At 33.8% G+C, this 12,161-nt stretch overlaps 1 protein-coding gene across 4 annotated transcripts in view; it reads right to left on the reverse strand.

Annotated features, from left to right (window-relative positions):
* Positions 1 to 12,161, reverse strand: part of LOC145266480 (uncharacterized) — a 788,679-nt gene that overhangs the window by 702,642 nt on the left and 73,876 nt on the right. For all 4 annotated transcript variants that reach the window (XM_080122199.1, XM_080122198.1, XM_080122196.1 and 1 more), the window contains exon 2: positions 5,442 to 5,563. In XM_080122199.1, coding sequence (XP_079978325.1) covers positions 5,442 to 5,563 — 122 coding nt within the window. The remainder of the gene's footprint in view (positions 1 to 5,441; positions 5,564 to 12,161) is intronic.

Here is a 12,161-nt window from a genome sequence, read left to right on the forward strand (position 1 = left end):
TAAAAATAGTAACATAATAACGTCATTTCCGCTGAATGCTAAAAATAACATAATAACGTCATTTCCGCTGAATGCTAAAAATAGCAACATAATAACGTCATTTCCGCTGAATGCTAAAAATAGTAACATAATAACGTCATTTCCGCTGAATGCTTAAAATAGTAACAATGTCATTTACGCTGAATGCTAAAAATAGTAACATATAACGTCATTTCCGCTGAATGCTAAAAATAGCAACATAATAACGTTATTTCCGCTGAATGCTAAAAATAGTAACATAATAACGTCATTTCCGCTGAATGCTAAAAATAGTAGCATAATGTCATTTCCGCTGAATGCTAAAAATATTAACATATAACGTCATTTCCGCTGAATGCTAAAAATAGTAACATAATAACGTAATTTCCGCTGAATGCTAAAAATAGTAACATAACGTCATTTCCGCTGAATGCTAAAAATAGCAACATAATAACGTCATTTCCGCTGAATACTAAAAATAGTAACATAATAACGTCATTTCCGCTGAATGCTAAAAATAGTAACATAATAACGTCATTTCCACTGAATGCTAAAAATAGTAACATAATAACGTCATTTCCGCTGAATGCTAAAAATAGTAACATAATAACGTCATTTCCACTGAATGCTAAAAATAGTAACATAATAACGTCATTTCCGCTGAATGCTAAAAATAGTAACATAATAACGTCATTTCCACTGAATGCTAAAAATAGTAACATAATAACGTCATTTCCACTGAATGCTAAAAATAGTAACAACTCTTTCTCTGACAGTTAGCTCTTGATCCTGACAATCATCCATTCTCTTTTCATTTTTTCTTTCTTTTTTTTTTTTGACAATTGTTACTTTTGTTACTACTGTCCTATTAAACTAAACACTGTGCGTTTTGTCATTCTTCTTTTTTTATTCATCTTCTTTTTCTTTCGAAAGAACTTCTGGCAATATATCTCGGTATCACACACTTTCGACACCTACTAGAGGGTTGGAACATCACGGTCTTGATCGACCACAAACCGCTGGCAACTTCCTTATCAAACAACTCCGACAAATATTCAGCTCGCGAAATCAGACACCTTGACTACATCACACAGTTCACCTCCGATATCCGGTATGTTAAAGGAAGCAACAACACTGTTGCCGATGCCTTGTCCAGCTCCAATGTCAACTCGTTAGAATATAGCCCACTCAGCCAGGACCTGATAGCAGAGACCCAGAAATCTGATACAACCCTCCCTAAATCTTGGCTAACACATCTCTACAGCTGAAGGAATTTCCGACCTCTTTTAGTAATAAGACTTTGTATTGGGATACAAAATTGGAACATCCCAGAACCTACATAACTCCAACACTCAGAAGACCAATCTTTGGCCATTTTCACGGATTATCATATCCCAGCAAACGTGCTACGGTCAAGCTAATTGCTGATCGTTTTGTGCGGCCGAACATGTATTCTGACATCCGCGACTGGGTATCAATTTGTCTCGAGTGCCAGAAATGCAAGGTACACCGATACACAAAATCCCCACCAGGCACATTCAGCAACCCCGACGCACGTTTCAGCCATATCCATAAAGATATAGTCGGACCTCTCCCGATGTGTCAAAACTTCAAGTACCTCCTCACAGTGGTTGGCCGTTTTTTCAGGTGGTCCGTAGCAGTACCTATTGGAGATACCTCAGCTAACACAGTAGCAAAGGTAATTCTTCGAGAGTGGATTACAGTTTTGGCGTACCCGGCATCATCACCATAGACTGCGGTGCACAGTTCCAATCCTTACTCTTTCAAGAATTTAACGAACTGCGCGGCGTCAAACACATTAAGACCACCACTAATTTGATAGAGACCGCAGAGGGCATTTTTTTAAATTTTGACCCATATTATGACCCCTTAAAATTTATTGTTTTGGGTTCAAATGACGTTATTAAATTAGATCTATGTCCAAGGAACCTATATCCAAAATTTGAAGTGTTTAGACCCAAAATTGTCGGAGGAATTTGGTACAGATCTCAAAGATCAAATCGTTTAATTTGATCCCTTTACAGCCAAATTTCTGGCCAAAAACCGATTACATAGATTTTCCCAAATCTCAGTACCCTTTATATCAAATTTCGAGTCTGTAGACTTTAAATTTACAGAGTTATTGCGCAGGTAAATGTACACACACAGACAGACACACAGATATACAGACACGTGCACTTTTATAGATATACTAGTATTTCAGCCCGGCGTTCCCCGGGTGTTTGGATATGTATGTTGAGCAAAAAAAAAAAAAATGGTAGTAGGAAAGCAGGCTCGAACCCGTACTGCGAAGGTGTAAAAGAACGGGGAAACCCCCTGACGTCTTTGTTGGTGCAACCACTGACAAACCGGAAGTGACATAGTTTAAATTAAGCTAGACCATCTCAAGGAGAGGTCTAAATATTTGAAATTTTACATAAAGGATATTTTTTTTTAATTACATTTTCACCCCAAACAAGGCAAATTGCCACTTTGGTGTAGGGGGCTACTATCAGGGGCAACAACTACTGGGGTACTATGTAAGGATTTGGGCAGCGTGATGTCGGTTCACGTTACACTTGAACTTCTGCACGTCAGTACTGTTGGGGAAGCAGGGGCCTGGAATGGAATTCCGGAGTCTAGCGGTTCTGGAGAAGAAACTATTGGAGTAAAAAGATCTTTTACATCTAGGGATCTCTACAGTGTGGGGGTAGGATTTAGCAGCCTTTCGGGTTTGTCGAGGGTGCTCACGTCGTGGGGGCACAAGTGATTGCAGTTCGTCAGAGCATTCACCACTAAAATACTTGTAGAAAAGGCAGAGGGATGCAACATTTCGTCGATGGGACAGAGGCTGAATCTTAGATGCCAGTTCAGGGCCTATCAGATTTGCGACTCTCTTTTGAACCGTGTCAAGGAGCGAGAGACTAGTAGCAGATGCCCAACCCAGATGTGACAGCAATACTCCATACATGGGCGAATGGTGGCCTTATAGAGGTACAGTGTAGGGCAAGCTTTTTCATCTGTTTGGTTCGGAAATTTTTATTTACCAATATATAAATATATGTATGTATGTATGTATGTATGTATGTTTATATGTTTGACCAACAGAGGCGACAGATTTTCTCAAGATCAGTATCGTTTTGAAGGGCGACCTTTCAAACGACAAATATCGTAAAATTGACTAAAAACCTTAATATCTTCACCTTAAACTAGGCATTTTTCTACAGGGGAATCGCTTTTCTCGCCGATATTTTTGAAAGTCATCCTCTCCTTTCGATTGTCTAGCTTTAATTTTAAAAAATACCACTTCCGATTTGGCGGTGGTCGTAACAGCATAGACGTCAGGTTTTTTCCGTTCTTTTCCTCCTTTGCGGTACAGGTTCGAGCCGACTTTCCTTCTACCACTTTTTTTTTCTTTTGCTCAACATACACATCCAAATACCCGGGCGACGCCGGACTGAAATGCTAGTATATAATAAAATAATAAAATTCTAAATCTTTATTTATTCATGTGTGTGTGGGGTTTTATATGCCAATAAAACCTTCGAAAGGATGCACCAAATTGAAAAATTCCTTTTTCCCCTTAAAGATATGAAAACCTAGATTTCCCTTATCTACATATGGTTCGTAACGAACCAAACCTAGTCACACAAAAAAAGCCCGAAATAAAGGTTTTGAGGCCGTTTCGTGCAATTGTCGAAAAAGTTACCTGGCGATGTCAACAGAATTTTACACTGTCTGTATAAAGTCACGATTACATCTTTCGGCATACGGACATGACTTGTGGCGCAATGGATGACACGTCTGACTATGGATCAAAAGATTCCAGGTTCGAATCCTGGCAAGTTCGTAATAATTTTAACCATCATTTTATCCAACATTTACTCATTATCCTTACCCTTAGTTATTTTTATTTTTGTTTCAGTGATTTTTTGTGCATATGGGAATTTCCCAGACTCCGAGTTCACAAGGTAAGTGTTGATGGTAAGACGATGTGGAGTGTACTTGATGTTGAGTGTACTCGATTTTATGTTTGACTCAGTGTTGTGCGTGCCGAGGCGGCACAGCCTCTAGTATATAATACAACTAACACATATAGCATATATATATGCTAGTTTCATTATATATGCTAGTTTCATTATATATGCTAGTTTCATTATATATGCTAGTTTTATTATATATGTTAAGCGTTCAATTTTAAATCTATAATCTTTACCATCAATTTTTATTTTTTTTATTTAATTTAAAAATGTGTTGCTTTTATCATTTACTAAACAAATATATAGTAACTGAAGCATTTAAATTATTGCACTTTACATTAAAATGTTGCATGAATGTTGTTTCATAAGAATAATTACATAAATGAATTGCAAACAACATATTTGACAGCATGGTAATATTCAAAAGTAATACTGTAATGAAAGCAAAGAATAATGGTACACTTTGCAGCAATCTGTACAATTATTTTTATGCTCGTTTGTACGTTATCACAGTTTAAACCCATTTTCACAAATGAGATGAGATCGTGCAAATGCAAAAAATACATGAAAGTAACTTTATTTGACGCCACCAAAAATTAAAGCTTTACTCATGTCAAATCGAATTACTTTTAAATAAGGTATACTTTCTGACAAAAATCATGCAGACCTGTCGATTTGAACAGTGTTAAAATGACTCTTTGCATAATTTAATAGTGAAATACATTTAATATCAGGTGAAATAATTTCTCTTAAAAATGGCATTCTTTTTTACTTGAAGATTATTTACATGCCAATATTTTCACGGTAAAAAATGTGAAAATTCTACGAGCTCCTTTTAAGATCACCAACACCAGTAATAATAACAAACACTACGACTACTACAACTACTACTACTTATGATACGACTACTAACGTTCTAGTGGTTCCACATAACCAGACATTTTTTCGAAGCTAATTTTTATTATTTGCCACAAGGACGTTTAGACATATGCCGAATTAAAGTTAAGGTCTGGGTATTCAGTATAAGAAAGAATTCTCCCAGGCATTACCCCACACTTTTATAAGGGGATCAGTTTATTTGCCGATCATACTCACCGGAACTACTCACATCCACAATGCATCAGAATTTCGAGGGGTCAGAATTACCCGACAATAAAATGCCCGCATATAAAACTTTTTCCATCATGGGAAAAGTGATGTAATAAGATTATTGTAACGTTTTATTATTTCGTTCAATAAGTTTTGCACAATTGGGCCCTTTATGAACCTATTTTTTAGTGGACCTATATTTAACATTTTGTGTTGCTACTTTAAAAACATGTGATTCATTTCAACCAATCATGCAACAATTAAATAAGTATGCAGGGTATCACGGTGTGATTCATCAGCGCCATTTACAACAAGAGTAATACAAATAATATAAAGAAGAATTGGGTGTCTTACCTGGCTGAAATCTCCTTCGGTGGTCCCTTACTGTCCCGTCGAAGTTCTTCTTCAAGCTCATTTTCGATTTTGTCTGCATAGCCGTGAGTCTTGGCCAGAATAAGTGTTTCGGCCACAAGCGCCTGCGGATGTAGTTTTCGGTAGTCCATAGGCAGAGGATAGAATGACAGTCAAAGAAAGGAGAGAGCGTCGTCCGAACAAGAATCAGGTGTGAAGAAAGTGGAAAAATATCGAAGTAGAAAGGTTTAGTGAAACAGAATACAAAATATTTCAAATAAAACACACACACACACACACATATATATATAATTAAACTTATGTAAACATTGTAAGAAGTCTACGTGTAATGTGTCAACATTTTCATATTTTGTCAAAACTCCAACATATATATATATATATATATATATATATAATTGTGTGTATATATATATATATATATATATATATATATACACGTATCGAAACATAGGTATATATAAGTAAATACATATATGCATATGAACATAATAGCAATATACAAGATGTAATGTTTACTTGCAAAGGTGGTCAAAGGAATAACACGTTTAATATCTAATTTGCTCTGCCATATTATATTTCACTTATGTATATATATATATATATATATATATATATATATATATATATATATCTTTTACTGTTATTAAGATTATCATATAATTACATGATATATATATATATATATAAATACTTTTCAGCATGCTTTTTCTTGACAAGTAATCACTACACACATGTTAACACTGATGAAATAGTCTTTGCAAATGGACAAAACATGTAAAAACATCAAACAAATCAGATTATAATGAAAATCGATTTCTACTTTTAATGTGTTCGTGTGAATCAAATTAAATGATGGTCAATAATGTTAGTTAAAGAGAGCAAGGATATTTTAAAGTGGTAATGAACAGATAAATGATTACAAACAAATCAAGACTATAGAAAGGGAAGAACACAGGTGTGAAAGGAAGACCAACGATAAAACCTGGGAAACGAACATGTACCTGGAAGTTTACAGGACAGACGGAATTGATGAAATATGAAATAATGTCAAAAGTCGTTTACTTTCCTTTTCATTTTATTCATGGACACACATTCTAAAGCACACACACACTATATATACGCACACACATATATATATATATACATATATATGTGTGTATATGTATATATGTATATATATGTATGTATGTATTTCTGCGTAAATATACTTTATTTTGTTATAAAATTTAAGTAGCGTAATGTAATTACAAAGCAGTATAATGAATGAACGACAAGAGTTTATATTCTAAATTTCATTACGTTGACCGTCTTACAATTTATTATTTTAATTCAGTTGATATTTACAAATCTTGACAGTATCTGTTTCGTAGCACAAAATTAATCACTAATTTATTATATCAATCAGTGAATCAATTTAGTCTTTAACTCATTATAAGAATTTATGGATTGATTGTTACTATTTCTTCTGAGGAGTTAAGGGCAAATAGATTCACTAATTGATATTATAATTAAGTGATTGATTTTGTGCTACGAAACAGATGCTGTCAACTGAGATAAAAGAATTAATGTAAGATGGTCAACATCATGAACTTTGGAATATAAGCTTTTCTTATTCATTCATTATAGTATATATATATATATATATATATATATATATATATATATATATATATATAGCGGGTATATTATTTGTATAACAGAAATATTATCTTACTTAATATTCTCTGTATTTCAAAAGAGTCACGGTCAGAGCTTCTAATAGATAAATCGGTGCACACTTTTCAGGACGATAAATCCTGTTGGATGTAGCAATTTGAAAATAGATAATCTTAAATTCTTTAGTGTGGGTTAGTCTTTTATTTCGCACACTCAAAAACTTACAATGAAAATATATTAGTATAAAAAACGTACTCGACAAGCCAGAGCATTTGAATTTATTTAGCAACATAACAAACCGATTGTTAGTGTTCCTTAGAATCTACATATTATGTTAGAAGGACCTAATCTCAAGTTTGTCTGCAAATCTCAAATGTCCACAAATACATCATATAAGATTTGCAAACAAAGTACATCGCCCGTTTGTCAAGTGTTAGGAGACACTGTTTTCATTCGATTATCGAGATTAGGTTTGATTTGAAGTAAGATTTGACCAAAAAAAGATGGCTGTTACTTATTAACGGAATAAATGCAATCTACGAACTGCCATTCTGATATTTAGAATTCATTCAGATTTATTTTATAGATGCGTCCAAGCATAGCTATGGCTCAGTTCATCGGTCAATTGCGTTGAAGTTTCTAATAGAATCTTCGTTGAACTGCGAGACTTATGCTTAAAAAACATTATTAGAGGCTTTCTCTGTCCACCGTCAAGTGTCATTTTTTTGTCTGTGTGTCTTATGTATGAATACTTTATGAACATTTGTCCATGCGTTTTTATATGGTGCTTTGTCAGTCAGTACGTATTATTTAGTTCCCTTCTACAAGGCAAAAAAGGGAAGATTAAAAGTCAGCACCAAAAAGGTGGTGTACTAGGCCCCTAAAAATTGCCTGGCAGTCCCGTTCCTTATGAGGACACCTTAGACAGCAATTAACTAGCTCCTTTAGAAAGAGAAAAAAGCAAAAAAAAAAAAAAAAAGAGGGTAAACATCTTAAGTCTAACGTCAGGTCATCAGTCTGTTCTTAATCGGCAAGTCCATCGGCTAGTCGGTAACTTTTCCAATCTGAAATATTGTACAAAACATATCCGTCAATGTGTCACGTTTAAGTTTGAAATAATAATTGCATCGCTGAATAATCAGATTTTGTAGACGCATTTAACGACTATATCTGCGTTTTGTGTCGTTTTCTGTTAGTCCATTTTATTGTCAAACGGCTAAAATGAAAATTAGTGGAAATACCAAGTCGAATATTTAGAAAACTAAAGTAGGCCAATGACTTTAAAAAGGTTAGACATTATTAATTTTTAAGCATGTTGCAAAGAAACAGCAGCATATTAGCGATCGAGGAAAAGGATGGGAGTGAAATATAGACCGCGTTGTAAGATTTTCAGAGTCACATTACTTATTCAATGAAAGTCGACGAATAATCTCATCTAAGAGAGTAAGATGACTCTATACAAAATAAGTTATATATGCACAGAGATTAATATATATGTACATATATACACAGAGATACACACACACACACACACACACACACACACACACACACACACACACACATATATATATATATATATATATATATATATATATATATATATATATATATATACAATCATTAAAATTTGAGGGAAAGTGAATCAAGGACCACAAAGATCTCATTATCTTTTCGAATAAAAAATGAGTAATAAATGTCTATTTTAAAATTACCTTGCGATTTTATTCATCAGCAATCATAAAAACTTGATAAAAATGCAAGTAAAAACTGTCCAGAAAAAACGAATTAGTAATGATTCGTTTGAATTTATATCACATGACATCATTATATGCCGTTGTGATTTTCGTGGAAATAATGCTTCATTCATGTGACGTGACAATATTGATATTCGGTTAAAAGAAACAAAATCTGATTTTTTTTTTACTTTAAATTGATTTCATATGCGAACATGAAATCAGAATTCCGTTTAAGATTTTGTAAAATTTCCATGAAAGTGCAGTAAAATATTAAAACAACCCAAACTTATTATTTTTGTACTTACAGACGCATATATATGCGAACACGCACGCACACACACACAAACACACACACACACACACATATATATATATATATATATATATATATATATATATATATATATAGTGCATCACAAAATGTAGTACAACCCTTACATTTCTTTAAATATTTTTGTATATCTCTTCATGGGACAACACTAAGAAATGATTGAAAAAAAAATGGTGTGCAAGGCTGTCACCCCAAGAGGAAGCCTCTTCTAAAGGCAATACACAAGAACGCCCGCAAATAGTTTGCTGGAAATATATCAACAAAGCCCATAGATTACTGGAATCATGCCCTATAGTCTGATGAGACGAAATATTATTGTTTGGTTCTAATGGCTATAAGCATGTGTGGCGGCGACCAGGTGAAGAGTACAAATATAAGTGTATCATGCCTACAGTCAAGCATGATGGTGGGATATCATGTTCTGGGGCTGCATAAGTGCTGTAGTTATTGGAGAGTTACATTTCATTGAGGGAAACATGTACTGTCAAATACTGCAGCAGAGAATAATCACCTCCTTCCAGAAACTGGATCGGAGAGCAGTGTTCCAGCATGAAAATGGCCAAAAACACACATCGAAGACAACCACTTACTTTACTGAAGAGACCGAGGGTAAAGGTGATAGACTGCCCAAGCATGTCTCCACATTTGAACACAATAAGAAGATCTTTGGGGCATTCTCAAGCAGAAGGTGGAGGTGCGCAAAGTTTCAAATATCTATCAGCTCCGCGACGTCGTAATTGAAGAGTGGAACAGCATTCCAGTGGCTACATGTGAAGCTCTGGTAAACTGTATGCCCAGGAGAGTAAAGGCAGTTTTCGATAATGATGGTGTCTACACAAAATATTGAGAGTTGACATGTTGTATGTTAATATTGACAACTTTTCGAAAGGGGTGTACTCACTTTTGTTGCCAGGTATTTAGCTTTTAATGCCTATATTTTGAGTTATTTTGAGAGGAAAATAAATTAACTCTGTTATGCTGCAGGCAGACTACTTTTCAGTGTGTCACAAAATCATTTTTTTTCAGTCTTGGCCCATGAAGAGATATACTAAACATTTAAAGAAATGTGAGGGGTGTGTACTCACTTTTGTGATACACTGTGCATACACACACACACATACACACACACACACATATATATATATATATATATACACATATATATATATATATATATATATATATATGCATTTTATCAGATTACGTGAAAATATAAACAAGCAATAGAAAACACGAATTTGTGTTGTTGATTTGTCTCAGTCCGGTTAGTGGTTGGACATGCAGACGCACTTATCAATATATTTTTGCGGGCTAAGAAATTTTGACAATTTTCTGCAATAAATAATTGCACTAATTTTTTAGCAAGATCTTATCCGTCCAAATGATTTTTTTACTCGTTTATCTAAACGCACGCGTTAAGTCCAACATTTCTGTAAGCGTTTAAAACGTTAAACGGATTTGACGTCTGTTGACCCGTCAACAGACATGAAACTTTTATGACAAAATCGAGAAATTTTGCAATTAATGTGCGTATTTTTTATTAAGTTTATGAGCAACACATAATCAGAATAGATACGCTGATTTTATTTCATTATTGACTGCAGAAATGAAATATAACTTTAAATTGTCTCCCCAAACGAACACCTTAAATATTTAAAAATCTAGTCAAGAACCGGATCAAGGACAGTCAACATAACCACGAGGTACAAAGTTATGTCTTCTATTACATTTGATTGGATGAACTATACAATGTTTGGGATTGGTTGGATGGAGAATCAGGAAATCAATCGAAGGTATTTACAAATGGTCGAGATGAAAAAGGGAGACGAGAGAAAAGGAATATTTATAGACACGGAAGTAGATGTATATAAAACAGGTATTGGATTATTAAAGACAGAAGACAAACGGGAAACAAGAGTATGACATAAAACAATGATTGTGTATTTTAAACGAAAAGAAGAACAGAAAAAAAAAGATTGAAAATATTGATAATGATATGACAATGACAACAGTTTAATTTATATACATATATACATACATACTGTTCGGAAAATACAGGCTGATTTTCGACTCTTCAAAAACCTATTTAAATGGCTTTTATTAAAGTCCTTTATACAACACTCATTGTTGAAATGGTTGTTAAAATGAGGGTCGATTATCTTCAGTATTTGGAGTATTAAACCTAAAACCCTCATCTTCGTAGTTATCGACAGAAGTAAACACTGGCCATCTTTAAGTGCATCTTTTTGAAGGACCTGGGTCATACCTATGGAAAATTCGATATTTCTGAATTGTTAATTTTATTATGGGGTAAGATGGTTCTAGTTTCGTCAGTTGAATTATTCTGGTGTAAGTGTTATAACGTTACTTTTATTTATGGAGTAAATATTTGACTTTTACTTCGAACTGATTTTAAGCAACTTATCACATATAAGTTCTAAGTGACAACAGACATGAGGTTCGATTGTTCAAAATTTGCTACAGCTGATACTAATCAAGAAATATCTTAATAATAAACTGACATTAATACTTAGTTATGGCTGGTTGAAATAAAGTAGTCTACCCTCATTAGGGTCCAAGTTCGAAATACTGTATAGGAACGGAGTCTAGAAAGAAGTGTCACAAGTTCAAAAATATCAAACTGAAAAATGGTTGAGGGTTACGACGAAGACATCACCAACAAAGAAGAGAACACGCTAATATGATATATATATATATATATATATATATATATATATAGATAGATAGATAGATAGATAGATAGATAGATAGATATATACACTGCTAGATTGACATGTTTAATTATAAGGGTTTCCTTTTTAGTAAATTTCCCATACATTTTTTCATTCTAATGATGTGGTACAATAAAGAGCTGCTTATAATTTTTGCACAAAAATGCAAGCTCGGTCATAATTCTTTTCAATCTAGATTATCAAAAAACATCCTGTGGCATATAAATGATCAGAATCACAGTTC

The sequence above is a fragment of the Euprymna scolopes genome, chromosome 41 (genome assembly GCF_053919585.1).
Source record: "Euprymna scolopes isolate OS-2025 chromosome 41, ASM5391958v1, whole genome shotgun sequence".
Lineage (NCBI taxonomy): Eukaryota > Metazoa > Mollusca > Cephalopoda > Sepiida > Sepiolidae > Euprymna > Euprymna scolopes.